Source organism: Kluyveromyces lactis (assembly GCF_000002515.2).
Source record: "Kluyveromyces lactis strain NRRL Y-1140 chromosome F complete sequence".
In the NCBI taxonomy this organism is placed as follows: Eukaryota; Fungi; Ascomycota; class Saccharomycetes; order Saccharomycetales; family Saccharomycetaceae; genus Kluyveromyces; species Kluyveromyces lactis.
In genome coordinates, this window is record NC_006042.1 from 76,647 (window position 1) to 95,629 (window position 18,983).

Sequence of the window (18,983 nt, forward strand, 5' to 3'; positions counted from 1 at the left end):
AGGAGTTGGTTTACTAAGTACATCATTTAAGATGATCCCTTCGGCGTGATATAGTACTTTATATGTTGGACTGGATATTCATCATGTTTGGTAGTAGGGTCTTGGCCTAGAGGGTTAGTAGTATTAATGTAATTGGATGCCATTCTGACTTGTAATTGTTAATGAAATAAATGGATAATTAAATTGGTGATCGACTAATTAAGTAAATTACTTACGGTGTTCTCCTTGGTTTCTTACATCTGACATATAAGTTAATGTAGAACAGTAATTCATATGTCGTCAAATCCTGATGGGAAAATTGGATGAAGAAACCATCTACTTATATACTTTTCAGATTGGGCTTCCAATCACCAAACGCTGTAGCCTTGATCCTAGTTCCTCTCAGCTTCAGCTTCTTATCTAGCATTGGTTCAATAACTGGCGTCTTAGAAGTGCTCGTACAACTCCAGGGAACAACACTATATAGAATAACAGGCGATGCTATCAACGCGTCAAATGTAAAAATTGGATGAAGAAACTATCTGGGTGTGTGCTTTTTGAAGTTTTTGTAAATCACCACACCCGCTTTAGCCTTGAATTCAATTCACCTTTTTTTTTTCAGCTTCATAATCAGCAATGGTTCAATGAATAGCGTATTAAGGTTTCCGGAATTTGCACGGGATAATACTAGGTGTTATATCCTTAATCTTATCAACATTGGCTCCAGCCTTACAGCCTCTATTAAATGAATGAGGCACGGCCCATAATTTTCAAGATAGTATTTTTTTTTATTATATATGGATAAATTATAGAAAAGATTAATTATAAGTAATTATGCTAATGTACTCTTAAAGTTACTTCCCGATTAAAGTGGCGGGCTAGAGATCCCGCACAACAAAAAACTTGTCAGATAAGTTAACATAAAAATCTGGACAGAGGTAAGGTAGAAGATCCGGAATCAGAGGCTAAGATATAGTATTGTTCATATATATCTAGATACTAAATAGCCATTATTCAACTCAACAATCTCTATGTTTAAAAAACTCATGAGCGCATCATGTAGTAGCGAGTGCTCTTCTTAACTATTTCACAAAAAAATGTCTCGAAGTAAATACAAGTTTAGGACTAGCAGATGCGAATTCTACCCAAATCCTACTTCCTACATGTGCAAATAGAACCTGAACAATCGCAAGCACATGTGGTAGATCTCGAACAGTCGCAGGTACACAAGGTACAACCACTGCATGAACAACCGTAAGAAGACATTGTAACCGATTTATTTGTTTGTGTTCTAGTTTCTGAAACTTATCTGTTTGTAGAGTTTCTAAGATGATTAGTTTTAAAAGTGCTTAAGTAGTTTCAAGTGGGCAGAGGAGTACTCTAAAGGACTCAAATTGCTCTGTTATATACGTTTTTATAGTAGATATGAGTTCCATTAATCATCAGTTTAAGGAAATAAAAGGGAAAAAGAAAGTAGTTTCCCCTCAATTACATAGTATGTAATTGAAGGGAGGGCGGAGCATATGTACTTTAACCTTCCTATTAATTAGTATATGAAATACCAGCGGGGAGAAGGAACGGGGTTTTTATGTGCTCTGGTTTTTCCCGATGAACTATTCTGCGTCTTATCATTTCTCCTACAATCGGCGTTAGAAAAATCAGGTCGCGTGGAAGAAATCCCGATAAGAAGGATTAAAGTTGAACAAGCCGCATTATGAAGAAGGGGCAAGATGAATAATTAATAACAATAAAAACAAATTATCACTAAAAGCTTTTTCGCCAGCTTGTTAGATATCCGTCAATGCAATGTGATGGTGTTGATGTTAGGGCTATTAACACGTACGACATTAATACACTATTAGTTAAAGCGTAGATCATGACTTCGGAGTTTCATTACCACCTGTTGGAGCCCCCGTTCTTCGAGGACGATGACCTGGTCTTTGGGCGTGGCGGAGACCCATGGGATATCATTGATATATCGCTATCGTCAAAGTTCAGTAACCTTGAGTGTCTATTGCTGCGCAAATGACGTGTTGTTGTGTTTGACGGAATCTTGTACCCGCCTACGTTGGATCCCGTTTCCTGCGTCGAGGAGGAATTGCTGGATTCAGAGACGTTTCTGCTGTTTCTCTGATGGCTGTTGACGGGAACTCTGGTACGTGCACGATGACTTTGACCGTTGTCGCCATGATGTTCTTGCTCCTGTTCCTCTTCGTCTTCTTTCGCTTGTATAATGTCTAACGTTTCCAAATGTCTCGAGATATCGTCAATTGTAATGTCTTCTACGGTTCTATTGAACGTCTTGTTCAATTCCTCATCGTAAATATAATCTTCGTCTTCCTCGTTCTCTTCATCGCTGGGCAGTATCTGATCAACAAACGGTACGTTTTCATCCTTTGGTTGTTCTGAAGGCTTTTCTCTGCGCACAGGAGTAGGAGTCTCTGTTCTTGGGATCTCATTCTCATGCTTGACAATCGTCTCATGGTACTTGGATCTGGTCAGTCTGACTTCTGGGTGAGTGACAGTATCCTCTGTATCGAATAACACTTTCTCGAATTCTGGAATCATACTGCGGCCAAGCATGATGACCTCTTCAGCCCAGATCCTTATTACGTCCCGAGCTTTCTTTGTCTTGTATGGCTTCCATCTTGGTTTACAACCTCTGATAATCTCCTTAACAACTTGTTCAGAACCCCACTCGCTGATCCAATTCTGATTTTGGAACCCAATCAAGTGTGAAAAGACACCAGATGCAATGGCACCGTCCGAATAACCACCTTCCATGACTGAAATGATCTTACCGTTAGAATGCATTTGGGCCAGTTTTAAAGCATCCTTCGTAAATAGATTGTAGAAGCTTGTTGGGACATTGACATTGTGCCTTTGCATAGATTGTTGTTCGTATTCACTGGCATCAAATCCAGCACTGATGACGACAAGACCTTTGAACCTAAACCCACCTTGCTTCATTTCAAGTTTTGCGTTCTTGAAAAACTCATCAGCCTTGGCAAAGATAGATCTGTATTTGGTCTGATAAAGTTTGACAAACTCTTCTTCGTCTTTATACGACTGTAGATGAACATTCCATATATTGATATCATGCGCATCCATGATACACGTTGATGCGTTTCGAATATTTTCTTTGGTGGCATAACCAAGTTCAGTGGGGAAAGAGTTGATATCATGCAAGGAGAAATAACCTACTTTCGGAAACTCAGCGAAGGATTTTCCAAATTCATCGTACTTGTTATCATCTTCAGATGCTCCGTGTTCTGCATCTGTGGAAAATTCGTCTGGTCTAAATCCTGCACGTTTCCAACAAATGTCTTGAGTACCATCACCATGATGTAAATCAAAATCAAGAATTACAGCATGAGTGACATCGTATTTTTCAAAAGCGTATTCGATTGCGATATGTGCGTTGTTTAATAGACAGAATCCAGAGGGAGTGGATGCATGAGAATGATGTCCTGGTGGCCTAATGGCGATAAATGCTCTATTTGCTGTCTGCTCAACACTCACACCTTGGAAAATCGAATCCACACCAATTTCTAAAGCTCCGATAGAACCCTCCAACGCTGCTATGGTATGTTTGGAAAGATAAATATCACCGACATTCCAATCAGGGGGTACCTCTACTTCTTCGTTATCAATTTTTTTCTCAGACTCTTTACAGAGCTTCAAAAGTTCTCGCGGCCAATCTTTCCCATGAACTTTCAACACATGAGGTGCTAATAACGAAGTCTTGTGGTGATTTGATGTCTTCACAGAAAACAAAGCCGGATACATCGTAATGGCTGCAGATACCCCAATACAACATGCTAATAATCTCTCTGGTCTTTCTACAATAGTTTTTTTGTATGACTTGGATACCCAATAACGGGGGAACTGATGTGATAAAGAATATGGTGATAAAACTATTACGGCTTTAGATGATTCAGGGATCCTCGAGGCAGAAGATGTCACGGAAGAAACATTAGGGTTGCTAGCCACAAATTTTTCGAACTGAACCTTAAAATTATGTAACGGATCTTGAGACATTGCTTCCAGGTCTGTGGTTGGCTTAGCAATCAGATTAGTTTCAGTCCTCGTAAATAAAGAACTTTTCGAAGTTCTCAAGTAATGCGAAATAAAGAATTCAAAAACCTATAACCCTCAATACAACACGCAACTCAATGGCAGACGGACTCTTAAAGTAGTTGGAAGTTTGAATCTGAGAGCAACTAATACTTCTTTACCTAATAAAGATAAACCCAAAGATCACTCACTGCAGATATGCGTGCTAAATATGCAATTATAAATATATCGGCATTCTTCAGGGTTGTGGTGTATTTGTTTGTTGTTTGCTTTGATTTTTAAAGGTTTTTCGCTGAAAAGTATAGCAGTTGAGGATTCGATCTCAAAATAGTAAACAAAGAAAACTGATCCAATGAGAATTGAATGATCCGTCGCAACTGACTAGCGTTAGTGTTCAGTAAGGGGCCAGAAACTTTGTTTACACTAGTGCATTGTATTCAGCCTGATTGAGGCTGTATATGATACAGTACATTCTTTGCTCATTTTATCTTATCTGTTATTTATCGGTGAGTAACTAAAAGGGTACGAAATTGAAATCTCTCGGAGTCCTGTAAGTTTACCACAGACAAAAATATGATCTCGATTGAAATTCGAACCCAAAACTTATTCTTGTATTTCTTGAGGTGTTGTCATTACATATCTTATTGTGTTTTCGCGTTTGGCATAAACTCTAAACAGTTTGCTGCACATATATATGTATGTTACAAAGTCTCGGCTTTTACTGTTCGAACTTTGGGTGGCAGCGCAAGTAACATAAAACAGGGTCTAAGCCATCTTTAAGACATTTGAACGGCAAACGAAAGGCAACGGTACATTGTCAACAAATTTATTAGTACCTTGAAGCATGCTTTCTTCATGATTTCGCCTATTTCCCTTTTTACCTTCTATGCATATGTATTTCGAAAGACTGTGTTCACAAGGATTTTATACAACAAAGAAGATATCTTTCATTTGAAAGAAGAATGATGAGACTTTGCCCTGAAGAAAGCAAGCATAATAAGCTGAAATCAATCTGCAGCTGCAGTTCAGCAATGTATCCAGGTCGTGCCAAACCAACATATAACAACCAGCAAGCTCAACAGGCTCAAAGCCAAGTTGGATATCAAACTGGCTACTCGAATGCTCAGCCTCAACAGCAGTATTATACGGCTCCTCAACAACAAAATGTCAGTGGTTCGTCAATGTCCTTCCAACACCAGTTCTACCCTCCTCCTAACCAAAGCCCGCCACAATATAACACTGGTCAGTACGCCAGACCTGCTGCCCCACCTCCAGGCCAACAGAATTACAGAAATGATATTCAACAGAATCATGCTTCAGGTACTGTGAATGGTCCTTCTGGGTACCAACAGCCACAGGCTATGTATAAACCTCCTTCTCAGGTTCAGCACACTGGGCCAAACAACCAAGTTGCGTACCAATACTCCCAGTGTACTGGTAGACGCAAAGCTCTATTAATTGGTATTAATTATTTTGGTTCTGCGAACGAATTGCGTGGTTGTATCAATGACTCCCATAACATGTTCAATTTCTTGACTCAAAGGTATGGTTACAAAGCCGAGGATATAGTTATGCTAAATGATGATACTACCGACCCTGTGAGAGTTCCTACGAAAGCCAATATGCTGAGGGCTATGCAATGGTTAGTTAAGGACGCAAGACCTAATGATGCATTGTTTTTCCATTATTCTGGCCATGGTGGACAAACGGAAGATCTTGACGGTGATGAAGAGGATGGAATGGATGACGTTATATACCCTGTTGACTTCCAAATGGCTGGTCATATTGTTGATGATGATATGCATGCGATCATGGTTTCTCCTTTGCAGCCCGGTGTGAGATTAACTGCATTATTTGATTCGTGCCATTCTGGTACAGTATTAGATTTGCCATACACTTACTCGACAAAAGGTGTGATAAAAGAACCTAACATGTGGAAGGACGTTGGTTCTAGTGGTTTACAGGCTGCTATGGCATACGCTACTGGTAATACAACCAGTTTGGTCAGTTCTTTAGGAAATGTATTCACCACCATCACCAAGTCCAATAATAACGTCGACAGAGAAAGAGTTAAGCAAATAAAATTCTCGCCAGCTGATGTCATCATGTTTAGTGGTTCAAAAGATAATCAAACGTCGGCTGATGCTACTGAAAATGGTCAAAACACTGGTGCAATGTCCTGGGCTTTCTTAACAGTACTATCAAAACAACCTCAACAGTCCTACTTAAGCTTATTGCAAAATATGAGAGCCGAGTTAAGTAGCAAATACACTCAAAAGCCCCAATTATCTTGTTCGCATGAAATCGATACCAATCTTCAGTTCCTACTATGATATTGGAGTCTTAATCTTATTGCAATCAAGTATACGATGGTATTATAACGTGCTTTCTTTAAAAGATTATATAAGAATATCCAAACATAAACCTACATATAATCAATTCAGTTTCTGTTTAAGATGCTAATATAATTTAGAAGTCATGGGGGTCATTTTGTTATGAGGACACTCCAGATGAAACATTTTAATCTTTTCCAGCCGATAAGTTTTAATATGTACTTGAAATACAAGAATGAAAAAGGCAAGCAGTGGACAACAGAAAAAAATAAGTCTCGTATCTACATCAGTTAAGCTTCAGTTGGGACAGCGGCATCAGCGGCAGCAGCGTCCTCCTTTTCCTTTTGTTCCTTCAATTTTTTGGCTTCAATTTCTTCCTTAACTTTCTGTTCTTTAGCTTCGTACTCTAAGTTAAGTTTCTTGAGCTGTTCTTCAGCTTCTGCAATGTTCTTTTCAGTAGCTTCTGGTTGCTTGGCAGTCAAGTCCTCATGCTTAGCCTTCAACTGTTCAACAGTGGCTGGAACATCGCCCTTGGATAATGGTACTCTGATATCTAATTCGGCCAACAAGGCGATCATGGATGGCTCTAGAGAGAACTTTGTAGATTGCGCCTTCTTCTTGTGTTTCTTTGATTTGGAAGCGGTTGAAGCGGAGAAGAATCCTTCTCTTTCCTTAACGATTGGCACTAACCCTTCAGAATCAACAGTCTTAGTTGGGGTGGCAGTTTGTTGAGATGTGCTACCGAAATCGATACCCAAGACGTTCTTCACTGGCTTAACGTAAGTTGGATCCAAAACAGTCAACATATTCTCAATGGATTCCAATTCGAAGGTGAAAGCAGGCTGTTTGGCATGGTTTAGTCTTTCTTGTAGCTTGCCCACTTTTTCTTCCTTATCTTCTAAGATCTTGGATAGTTTTTCGTCTTCTTCACGTTTCAAACGCTGCTCATCCAACTTCTTCTTGAATGACTTGAATTCGTTGTCGAAATCACCTCTGATCTTCCTAATTTGAGTGTAGATTTCGTCACGCTTGTTGTACAAGGCAGAACGCTTAGTGATTAAAGTCTTTCTCTTGTCGTAAACAACTTGGTTCTTAGAGTTTAAGTTATTGATCTGACCTTGGATAGTTTCGAACTTTGCGGCAACCTCCTTCGGGTTAGAAGCGTTCAATTCCTTCTTCAAAGCATCAATTTGTTCTTTCTCTTCTTCGATAGATTTTCTAATTGGTTCCACAACTTGGAAATCTTTGGACAATTTGTGCAAACTTTGCATTTCCTTGACTCTTAACCTTTCCTCCACCAAGGATAAGTCACCAGAAGCGATTTCATCGTCAATTTCAGCCAATCTTTGCTTGATTTGACCAACATTTTGGAACTTCTTGTTCTTACCGACCAAATCGTTGATCTCACCAGATTTACGTTTGATTTGAGCATCCAAGAACTTAATCTGGTCATGGATTTGTTGTCTCTTAGCCTTCAAGTCCGATTGAGTTTTGATCACTTCCTTCAATTCACCTTGCAGCTTTTCCTTTGAATTCTTAGCATCTTTGGAGAAATCGGTATTATCAATTTGTTGCTTGATCAATGATAATTCTTGATCAATCTTCTTCAACTGAACATTCAATGGCTCTAGCTTCTTGTCTCTGACAGTAACATCAGGTTTCTGAATATGTTGTTTTGGTCTAGCAGTGGACATCCTTGTAATATATTATTATTCTATGGTTATTCACTTGGTCACCTGGAACTAGCAACTGAAACAAGTAACACAAAACAGACTGGTGGAAAAGGTTACAGTTAAAAAGAAAACTTTAAGTATAGAAATGGTAACTTAATAACACTAATTGAACTGAAAAAATACTGTCTCAATTAACGTATCTCAAACACAACCTTTGTAGATCAAGAATTTGATTCTGTTCAAGAATCTGAAATTTTTAACACGTTTGAATAATTTTTCAACGTTCAATTAAAAAAATATCGAATCTTTCCCAAAAGCTTTTTTTTTCTGGAAGACACCACGAATCTTCTTACAGATCAACAGTGCTCTCAGACGGATCGGACCTTTTGTGTGTATTATTCCCTCCGGAACATGACAAAGCTTGAGCTTCAATCTGGGTAGACAATATATTCTGGTCATTTACAAATTTTCGTTTACTACACAGCTTCTCATCCTTCTAATTAAGTTTCCTACTCTTCCATTGTAATACGTAGGTGATCCTCAGCGACAATTTCCGGTTACTGTCGTTTGAGATTTTTCTATATTAAATAAAACTGGGACATTTCTCTCACAGTGTGTTAGTTCATTGCAAAGCTTCAACAAATGGAATAAGAAATGGACAACAGCAGCAGCCTACTGTGTCACTATTGGTAGCATCTCGAATCGCGTGTCTTTCGTATAAAAGTTTCCATTATTTGGCCGATACCGAAATGCAAACAAAAAAAAAATTAGATTTAACGAACAATTTAAAAGAAGAAAAGTTGAGCTCATTCTGCTTTAAAGAATCTTCGAAAACCATCTTGCGGAATAAAGCTAAGCGTATGCATCCTGTAGGACGTGCAGGAATTTCAAACTGAACCTTCACTTAGCGGACCAACAGAAGAGATGTCAACTCAAACTTCTACCTATGCGGACCTTGTGCATTCATTAGAACAAGATGACATCTTAGAAAAGTTTCCTGAGGTCATCCCATTGAACAACAGACCAAATACACATTCTACTGAATCCTCTGGCGAAACGGATAATTTGCTAGATGGATATGATGAGGAACAAATCAGATTGATGAATGAAAATTGTATAGTTTTGGATTGGAACGATACTGCGATTGGTGCTGGTACAAAAAAACTATGTCATTTGATGGAGAACATCAACCAAGGTCTATTACATCGCGCATTTTCTGTGTTCCTTTTTGACAGCGATGGTAAATTACTATTACAACAACGTGCCACTGAAAAGATTACTTTTGCAGATCTTTGGACCAACACATGCTGTTCACACCCTTTGTGCGTCGATGACGAACTTGGACTGAACGGCTCTTTGGAAAGTAAAATAGAGGGTGCCAGAACTGCAGCAGTTAGAAAATTGGAACATGAACTAGGTATCCCACCACAAGAGGTTGAATCTAAAGGAGAATTCCACTTTTTGAACCGTATTCATTACATGGCTCCAAGCGATGGTGCTTGGGGAGAACACGAAATTGATTATATATTCATCTATCAATTGAGAAAAGGAGAGACTCTGACCGTCGAGCCAAGCACTAATGAAGTAAGAGATATTGCTTGGGTATCTCAAGAAGAATTAAAGCAAATGTTCGCAGATGGTAACCTAAAATTCACTCCATGGTTCAAATTAATTTGTGACAATTATCTATTCCAATGGTGGAATCAATTAAATGATTTGAACAAAGTCGAAAATGATACCAAAATTCACAGAATGATGTAAAAACAAAACAAAAGTTGAATTCCGGAAACATTGTACATTGACTCATCTATTGAATGAGATATTCCCTATTAAACGAAAAGTTCACCTGGCAGATATTCCCTTTCCGCTTCTCTACACCTAATGATTGCAATTAATTTTGGTTTATTCTATTTACATGAATAATATTTCAGAAAAATGTCCAGTAATCCAGTATATATCTATATGTATAGTGCAAAACTCTTTCTTTCAATTTAAGAAACCATTAATTAGTAGAGCAGTAGCAACACTAACGTTCAATGAGTCAATAGTGTTTCGTCCCTCGGTTGGGTCTCTCCCAAAAGGAATCTCTACAGTGAAATCACTTCTGTTCAGTAGGTTTGTTCTAACACCGTTTCCTTCATTACCAACAACCAAAACTACTGGTAGCTCGTTCAGCATGCCACTTAATTCATTCATTGTTAAGTGATTTCCTTTCTGTGAAATGCTCATATGTGAAGTAACAAACATCCATCCTCCATCCTGTTTGGATTTTTCAAAGAACTGCAAGGGTTTAGCGGTGGTAAATATAGGTAATAGTTCCATTGTACCACTACTGACTTTTGAGACCACTGGAGACAATGGCGCACAATTCTTGTGTGAGAGAACCATAAAATCCGCTCCTAAGAAATATGCACTTCTGATGATGGCACCGACGTTATGAGGGTCGACAACTTCATCTAAGTATATTCCCAGTGGGTTTTTCTTATTATCATTAGTCATGAACTTCTCTCTAGTGTTTACTGCTTGATCATAATCAATTTCGCTCTTGTCGAATGTACATGCTTCATGGTTTACCAACCCAAGATGAGATAATTCAGGAGGCTGGAGTGGTTTACATTCGAGAACCACATTATTATGCACAGCATAATTAGTGTATAGATTAAGCCTATGTTTATCTACCTCTTCAGTCTGAATATTATTTTTCGAACACAACGATTGAATCTGTGTATTCAATGGTCCGTAATGATGCAACTTTACGAAATATTCTCTCTTCTTCGCAGTTAAGGCACTAATTACACTGTTGGTACCAAAAACGTAATCAACCAACGGGTTAGGCTTTAAACCTTGTAAAGGGTGCATTTTAGTATACTCTGACCTATGACTTCTAAACTGTTCCCTTTTGGACGATTCTTCTTGTTTGATCCGATCGTAATACTTTTTCTTCTTATCGAATGGGTCACTTCCTCCGTTATTCAGCCTTGCATTTTTTTCTCTTGCATGAACATGTGCGTAATTTTTCCTGAACCATTTATCTTTATCCATTCCATCTTTCTCCCAAGCCTTAGTCCTCTTATGCACTGGAAAGTTCCGATCGAACGTTACTTTTCTGTCCTTAATATACGATTCGTTAGGCACTTTGACCGCAGAACGAATCTTGTTCGAATAACTTCTTGTGATGTTTCTGAGCATGCTATACTACCAATGGTTTTACTTTATTTGAGTCTGCTATGCTCTTGTTAACAGATAATGTATCTTTTATTCCATGCCTCTCAGCTCATCTCATCTCGGCAATTTTTTGTTATCAAATAGCTTAATCTGAAAAATTTCAGAAAGTCAAGTTTCAAGCTTTTCTTTATTTGTAAAATATTCCAGAAGATGATTCATTTCTTTATCGTAGTAGATTGACAGAAGCGTAAAGGTATATTGGAAGAAGAAAGAAAGTAACTGGCCTCAACATTAGTTTGTGTACTTATAAGAAGCCTAAAAGTTGCTACCATCGTTCATATTTGGCACATTTTGTAAGAATTCCTCGAGAAAGAACTGTCAACCAAAAATGACTTATCCGGAAAGAAAAGCTTTTGTTTCTAGAATAACGAATGAAACCAAGATTCAAATTGCCATTTCATTGAATGGTGGACCAATTTCTATTGAGAACTCTATTTTACAAAGGGAGGAATCCGATGCTGCTAAGCAGGTAACTGGATCCCAAATCATTGATATTCAGACAGGCGTTGGGTTTTTAGATCACATGATTCATGCTCTTGCGAAGCATTCAGGCTGGTCTTTGATTGTTGAATGTATTGGAGATTTGCATATCGATGACCATCATACCACCGAGGATTGTGGTATTGCTCTTGGCCAAGCCTTTAAGGAAGCTTTGGGTCATGTTCGTGGTGTGAAAAGATTTGGTTCAGGATATGCACCATTAGACGAAGCTTTATCACGTGCTGTTGTGGATCTATCCAATAGACCATACGCAGTAATAGAGTTGGGGTTGAAGAGGGAAAAGATCGGTGACCTTTCATGCGAGATGATACCTCATTTCTTGGAGTCCTTTGCTGAAGCCGCGAGAATAACTTTGCACGTTGATTGTTTGAGAGGCTTTAACGACCATCACAGAAGTGAATCTGCATTCAAAGCACTTGCCATTGCAATCAAAGAGGCTATTTCAAGCAACGGAACCAACGACGTTCCTTCTACTAAGGGTGTTCTAATGTAAAATTCCTTTTCAAGAAAGGAGTGGACTCTCATTGCATATGCGCGACATTCATTTTAAGTTTACATCAAATATATATTCATCCATTTTGTTCCATTTAAGTTACGAGCACGGCCCTTAACCGCTTGACGCACAGCTCCGTCTTCCGCGTAACATGACTGTATTTATTACGTTTTATTTACAAGTGACTTCTAGCTATGGTTGTGTAATACCTACCATATATCAACTTACATGGTTGTCTTTAATAAGTTTAGGAACTCTTCACTTTGAGATCTAGATTCTTCGGCGGTGACAGATCTTACAGTTTTTCTTGAAGAGTTTCTGGAATCGGATCTGGTATAATGTGATCTGCTTTGACCTAAGCCGATCTTCTGAGCAAAACTGAAGTCATTTCTTGGTTCTACTAAAGATGCAGACAATGTTACATTACCCCCTTCTACCTTTGGATCTTCAATGGCAAATGGTAAAACTTCTTGTCTGACAAAATCACCCATGTTGTATTGTAGAGCACGAGGATTACGGCCCACAGATTTAGCTTCAGCGATGAAACCACCAACAGCGACTGCGCGATCAGGTCCCTGGACAGATAAAACTCTGCCTGGCACAACGTGCTTTTGTTTTACACCATTTGGAGATTGTCTAAGTCTACCTTTCAAGTTGTAAGTTAGACCACCGGTGCCCACAATGTGCCACTCCGAGTTAGCTGCTGTATTAATATTCAACTTTCCCATCTTTTCATGTAAGAATTCAGTAGCTAAAGCCTTCAAAGGTCTGGTGTTTTCATTTCTAACACCAGCAATGGAATCCGGGTGTTTCTCTAACAGCCACTTCTTGAATTCTGATCTGTGTTGGTCAATTTCTTTCAACTTTCTTGTCTTTTCAGAAGGCGCAGTGTTATGAGCAATGTTCACAGCATTGCTGAATGGCGCGTATTTTCCGGCCCTCTTGGTTTTCCCATTGAATAGAGGATTGGATTCTTCTTCAACGTAACGAGGGGCTAACCCCATTTCTTGGAATCTGATTCTGTTCCACTGGTATTGACCCATTGGTTCAAAAGTCGTTAGTCTTTGTTGGGTGTCCAAATCGTTGTAAACCAAATATCTGGTCTTGATTTTCGATGGAATGCTTGCCTTCAAACCCCATTCCTGACGATATAAGGAGGATGGCTTGGTCTCAATCACTTGATGAGTTGGATGAGAAGAGTTACCTGGACGAAACAATGGCTTGTCCGTCTTTGCCACTTGTGCTATCCTGGAATTTTTTAACAAATTAGATATATGGGACATAGCTTTCTATTTCGAATTGTGAATTCAGTAAGTATATCTGTCTTCAAGCTAAGGACTAACAGCCCAGTTTAAACCCAAAAAGTGAATTATCTATTCAACGAATTGCTGATAGTTTTGGAACCTTGTCACAATAGTCGACGATAGGAACTAATTTAGCTCTTCAGTCAAAATCAGTAGCTGAGCTGTGTTTAAGATTTATCGAATTGAATGCTATTCAATGATATCGAAATTTTTTTATCATTAGAAACGTAACATTTTACCCGGACTTGCGACAGACCATTGATGAAAGTGTCACATTTAGTACTCATTTTAAAGGAAGAATGGTTTCTTAAGTGATGCTAATATTTAAAACGAGATCAGCACCAGTATAACATAAGTCTTCTATGAGGGGTTTCCCATAATCAGAAATCGGTGTTGAGTTTAAATTTTTTTTTCAATTGCATTATTTATTATATTGTTTACTACAGAAAACTATTCATTTTTTCGTAATAATTTCATATCAACAGTTCCTTGGTTTAGTCGATACTGTATGAGAACCTCAGTTTCGTAGAAATGTTTGTACTACTTGACAAGGTTATCAGATAGTTTCGAGCACATGTCTCCGCTATCCAGAAGCTCAACAAAAACTGATTTTTTTCCAGTAACCTCATCAACACAGTAGATGTCACGATCGGTCTGAATGTCAATCTCAGGTGCTCTAATAAAAGGTTTCCAGTTCCCTGTGTAAGCTTTATGACCAAGGTAAAGTACGATGGTAATTGGAACAGCCATATAATTTTGAAGGAATGAGACGACATTCAGCCTACCGTTGGATTCTAAAGGAAACAATGATACCCAAAATTGTACTATCAAAATAATGGCACAAATAAACAACGAGATGTAACTGCCATATACACCACATGGTGATTGATATCCTAATTGGTCTAAAGCTTGATCTTGATCTTTCATTGCCTTTCTGAATCTCAAATGAGACACACAGGTCATACTCCAAGTAAAGATAGTGGAAAGACCGCTGATTGACAATAACCAAACGAAGACTGTTTCCTGGTCCTTATATTCGGCTATGAATGAAAATAAACCAGTAAATGCTGAAACGCAAAGACATCTAAACGGCTTACCACTTTCATCCAATTTACAAAAATATTTCATCGCAAATCCTTGTTCAGCTAAGGAATGTAATGTTCTTGAGCTACTATACATCGCATTGTTTGCGACAGAAATAATAGACAATAGAATAATTGCATTAACAATATGAGGTATTATCCTAACACCATTGGTTGTTAATGCGACCACATATGGAGATGCATGGGTCAGTTCTGATCCAGACCCCATCAAATATGGGGAATTAAAGGGCACTAATAATCCAATAATCATCAAAGAAACGCAAAAAATGATGGCAATTCGTACAACAACTTGTATTGACGCCCTTTTAATACTTCTTGGCATGTCTTCTGTATTCTGTTCAGCACAACTCAAGGCGACAAACTCGGTACCACCGGTACTAAAGCAGGCAGTTATCAACGTTGCAGCAATTGACTTGAAAAGCCCCTCATCGTTTCTAAAGAACCCTGGACTATGGAAATATTTGAAACCCAAATATCCGCTAGTGCCGACAACACCAGTGTTAACGAAAATACCTAAAATTATGAACCCAAGGATCATAAGCACTTTCAAACAGTTGAAAATGCAATCAGCGTCCGCATAACACCTTGCACCAAAGAAATTCACCCCGCATACCAAGGAATAACATAATGCAACAACGATAGAAGGATTGATATTTTCGTTCCAAAAGTTGATAGTCATAGAAGCGACACATATTTCTAATGGCAAAACGACAGTCCAATTTAGAAAAAATAACCAAGAAATGGTAAAGCCCACAGACGGGTCTATGAAACGCTTTCCATAAGATGTAAACCCACCAGGCATACTTGGAAAAGCAACAACAAGCTCACCAACAGTTTGCATGCAACATGTCAACATAATACCAATAATTAAGTAACCAACTAAAGTACCACCAACCCCCGCAATAGCAATTGATCTACCGTTCCCCACTAATAAACCGGTCCCAATACCTGTTGCAGTAGACATCATGAAAACATGAAACGGTTTAATTGACTGTTTTAACTCATTTTTGGGAAGAGTAACATCAGCTGTAGTATCGATACTGTTCGTTCTTGTGGGATCTGAGAGGTTGGAAAAAGTTGCAACTTCTTTTAAACATTCTTCAGTCATTTTTTAATAATTGACTGTTCAGCGAATTAGTGCTGTGATTGATGAATGTCTATTACTCAGGATGAAGTGGAGAGTAGCAGGGAACAGGACGCATCCTCGAAAGCTAGTTTTTTTATATAAGAAGTGATAAATCTGACACGCACCCCGCTCCTGGCAGATTTAATCATCCATATCCGTTATGAAACTCCTTCTAACACAATTTCTGAATTTTTTAGCATTACAGAGCTGATCTAATACCATAAACTCAATTGAAACCTGTTGAAATGCACCATTTCCTGAATACTCTTTGACATATCACAACACTTTTTTTTCTCTTAAAGCTTGAAAAAAAACTGTCGCACGTCAGAAACGCTGTTTGCCTGATATGAAAGTTTAATACGTAAATGATACAAAGTCTACAATGTGTTGTTCAACTCTCAGAGATACCCGCTCAGAGAAAAATACAATAGCCAACTGATCCTTCTTCACAATCTAATTAAAAATACGTTAACCTGGAATAACCTGCAATGTAAGCCGATCTTCTAATCGTTAAACATGACTAACTCCCAGGCACGTTACATACAGAGAACTAAACAAAAATGCATCTAGAATAATGAGGGAAAGGAAAAATTTTTCGCACATTAAAACGCAGAGCCCAAAAAGCGTGAAAATTTGTGAAAAAGAAATGAGTATTTTAACTGGGAAAGAAAAGAAGGAATATAATACAGAAAAAAAAATTGAATTGAAGGAAGAGATACGTTTTAGTAGTTACTTTTGTTCAGTTCCATCCTTTGTACTGTTTACAGACAGGTTAAATTATTTTGTATTCTATATATAAAAGTTTTCATATACTTTCAGTTCTTACTTACAGTTCTCCAGACTTACTTCTCATTAAAGATATACATCTTAAGAAATACTTTCAATCTTATTAGAAGATAGATAGACGGAGAATACGAATCAAGAAGAAGATAAAAGTAAAGAGACAATAAATTTATTAATCATGTCTGATATTGCGGAAAACATGTCTAATTTGTCTGTTCAGGACAATGATTCTGGTGCAACTTCAGGTGACAGCAGACGTTCTTATGTTCCTCCTCATGTGAGAGGCCAACAAAGAAGTGGTAGCGGTAACTATCGTGGTCGTTCTGATAACTTCGGTGGTAACGAGAGATCCTTCTTTGGTAACGAAAGAAGAGGCGGTGGATACAGCAGAGGCGGTAGAGGTTCCGTCAACTGGGGTGGTTCCAACTGGGGTGGCAGAAACGACAGTAGAGGTTCTGGCGGTTACGGTGGTGGTAACTCATCTGGTAGATGGATCGACGGTAAGCACGTCCCAGCTGCCAAGAACGCTAACTTGGAATTAGAGTTGTTCGGTGTTGCTGAGGACAAGAGTTTCCAATCCTCTGGTATCAACTTCGATAACTACGACGATATTCCAGTCGAAGCCTCTGGTAATGATGTTCCAGAACCAATCAGTGAATTCCACTCTCCTCCATTGGATCCTTTGTTATTGGACAATATTAAGTTGGCCAGATTCACCAAGCCAACTCCAGTTCAAAAATACTCTGTTCCAATCGTCGCTGCTGGTAGAGATTTAATGGCTTGTGCTCAAACTGGTTCCGGTAAGACTGGTGGTTTCTTGTTCCCAGTTCTGTCTGAATCATTCTCCAGTGGTCCAGCCTCAACCCCAGAAGCTGCCGGTAACTCTTACATCAAGAAGGTTTACCCAACCGCCGTGATCTTGGCCCCAACCAGAGAATTGGCTACTCAAATTTACGATGAAGCTAAAAAGTTCACTTACAGATCGTGGGTTAAACCTATGGTCGTTTACGGTGGTGCCAGTATCGACAACCAAATTAAACAAATGAGATACGGTTGCAACTTGTTGGTTGCCACTCCAGGTCGTTTGACTGATTTATTGGAACGTCGTTACATCTCTCTTGCCAACGTTAAGTACTTGGTTTTGGATGAAGCTGATAGAATGTTGGATATGGGTTTCGAACCTCAAATCAGGAGAATTGTGGAAGGTTCTGACATGCCATCTGTTGATAACAGACAAACATTAATGTTTTCCGCCACTTTCCCAAGTGAAATCCAACATTTGGCTTCCGATTTCTTGAAGGACTACGTTTTCTTGTCCGTTGGTAGAGTTGGTTCTACATCCGAAAATATTACCCAAAAGATTCTTTACGTTGAAGACTTCGACAAGAACGATACTTTGTTGGACTTGTTGGCCGCTAGTAATGAAGGTTTGACCTTGATTTTCGTTGAAACTAAGAGAGCCGCAGATTCCTTGACTGACTTCTTGATCATGGAAGGTTTCAAGGCTACTGCTATCCATGGTGACCGTACACAAGGTGAACGTGAACGTGCGTTGTCTGCTTTCAAGACCGGTAGAGCTACTATCTTGGTTGCTACCGCTGTCGCTGCTAGAGGTTTGGATATTCCAAACGTTACTCATGTTATCAACTTTGACTTGCCAAATGATATCGATGATTACGTCCACAGAATTGGTAGAACTGGTCGTGCCGGTAACACCGGTGTTGCTACTACCTTCTTTAACCGTGGTAACAAGAATGTCGCTAAGGAATTGGTTAGTTTGTTGAGTGAAGCTAATCAAGAGGTTCCATCCTTCTTGACCACCATCATGAGAGAAGCTTCTAGCGGCAGAGGCGGTGCCAGAGGTGGCCGTGGTGGTTACAACCGTGGCAACAGCACCAGAGATTTCCGTCGCGGTGGCGCCCCCTCTGGTGGCTTCAGCAGCGGTGGCGGTTCCAGCGGCGGCTGGGGTAACGGTGGCGGCTCCAGCGGTGGCTGGGGTAACTCTTCCGGTAACTGGGGTAACTCTTCTAACTCCTCAAACTCTAACTCTGGTTGGTGGTAAATCATCACATTCAAAGCTTATTTTCCTATCATCTTTTTGAAAATATATTTTTGATCGCTGAGTACGCACTCATTTTTTTTAATTAATCCTCAGCATCTGCTTTTTCCTTTATTGCTTTGAATTATTTGGTGTTTTCTCTTTTATTGTTTTCACAACCGTATTATGCAATTGTACACTAGTATTACGTTCTGGTTTTCAGAGATTTGTTTCTCTTAGAAGGTCGAAACCTGAAACTCATTTTTTTCCAATATTTTATTATATTCACCCCGATTGACATTTGCTTGTGTATTCTGATGGAATAATGTTGATCATTACCATTCCGAG

The 18,983-nt window shown here is 38.9% G+C and overlaps 9 protein-coding genes across 9 annotated transcripts, besides 1 other annotated feature; 4 read left to right on the forward strand and 5 right to left on the reverse strand.

The window, feature by feature from the left end:
• Positions 1-63: 63 nt before the first annotated feature.
• Positions 64-458: a long terminal repeat.
• A 1,414-nt stretch (positions 459-1,872) lies between these two features.
• Positions 1,873-4,020, reverse strand: HOS3 (histone deacetylase; the record flags this gene model as incomplete). The annotated part of the gene is made up of 1 exon (XM_455118.1): positions 1,873-4,020. One exon carries the CDS (start codon positions 4,018-4,020, stop codon positions 1,873-1,875), a length of 2,148 nt encoding a protein of 715 aa, XP_455118.1.
• Positions 4,021-5,087: 1,067 nt separating this feature from the next.
• MCA1 (Ca(2+)-dependent cysteine protease MCA1) lies at positions 5,088-6,389 on the forward strand (the record flags this gene model as incomplete). Its single annotated transcript, XM_455119.2, has 1 exon — positions 5,088-6,389. One exon carries the CDS (start codon positions 5,088-5,090, stop codon positions 6,387-6,389), a length of 1,302 nt encoding a protein of 433 aa, XP_455119.2.
• Positions 6,390-6,679: 290 nt separating this feature from the next.
• BFR1 (Bfr1p) lies at positions 6,680-8,083 on the reverse strand (the record flags this gene model as incomplete). Its single annotated transcript, XM_455120.1, has 1 exon — positions 6,680-8,083. The coding sequence occupies one exon, from the start codon at positions 8,081-8,083 to the stop codon at positions 6,680-6,682; it is 1,404 nt and encodes a 467-aa protein (XP_455120.1).
• Positions 8,084-8,986: 903 nt separating this feature from the next.
• IDI1 (isopentenyl-diphosphate delta-isomerase IDI1) lies at positions 8,987-9,823 on the forward strand (the record flags this gene model as incomplete). The annotated part of the gene is made up of 1 exon (XM_455121.1): positions 8,987-9,823. One exon carries the CDS (start codon positions 8,987-8,989, stop codon positions 9,821-9,823), a length of 837 nt encoding a protein of 278 aa, XP_455121.1.
• A 225-nt stretch (positions 9,824-10,048) lies between these two features.
• On the reverse strand, positions 10,049-11,251 carry MRM1 (Mrm1p; the record flags this gene model as incomplete). The annotated part of the gene is made up of 1 exon (XM_455122.1): positions 10,049-11,251. One exon carries the CDS (start codon positions 11,249-11,251, stop codon positions 10,049-10,051), a length of 1,203 nt encoding a protein of 400 aa, XP_455122.1.
• A 364-nt stretch (positions 11,252-11,615) lies between these two features.
• On the forward strand, positions 11,616-12,281 carry HIS3 (imidazoleglycerol-phosphate dehydratase HIS3; the record flags this gene model as incomplete). The annotated part of the gene is made up of 1 exon (XM_455123.1): positions 11,616-12,281. One exon carries the CDS (start codon positions 11,616-11,618, stop codon positions 12,279-12,281), a length of 666 nt encoding a protein of 221 aa, XP_455123.1.
• A 224-nt stretch (positions 12,282-12,505) lies between these two features.
• MRP51 (mitochondrial 37S ribosomal protein bS1m) lies at positions 12,506-13,564 on the reverse strand (the record flags this gene model as incomplete). The annotated part of the gene is made up of 1 exon (XM_455124.1): positions 12,506-13,564. The coding sequence occupies one exon, from the start codon at positions 13,562-13,564 to the stop codon at positions 12,506-12,508; it is 1,059 nt and encodes a 352-aa protein (XP_455124.1).
• Positions 13,565-14,125: 561 nt separating this feature from the next.
• KLLA0_F01012g (uncharacterized protein) lies at positions 14,126-15,796 on the reverse strand (the record flags this gene model as incomplete). Its single annotated transcript, XM_455125.1, has 1 exon — positions 14,126-15,796. The coding sequence occupies one exon, from the start codon at positions 15,794-15,796 to the stop codon at positions 14,126-14,128; it is 1,671 nt and encodes a 556-aa protein (XP_455125.1).
• A 979-nt stretch (positions 15,797-16,775) lies between these two features.
• On the forward strand, positions 16,776-18,659 carry KLLA0_F01034g (DEAD/DEAH box helicase; the record flags this gene model as incomplete). The annotated part of the gene is made up of 1 exon (XM_455126.1): positions 16,776-18,659. The coding sequence occupies one exon, from the start codon at positions 16,776-16,778 to the stop codon at positions 18,657-18,659; it is 1,884 nt and encodes a 627-aa protein (XP_455126.1).
• Between the last annotated feature and the right edge of the window lie 324 nt (positions 18,660-18,983).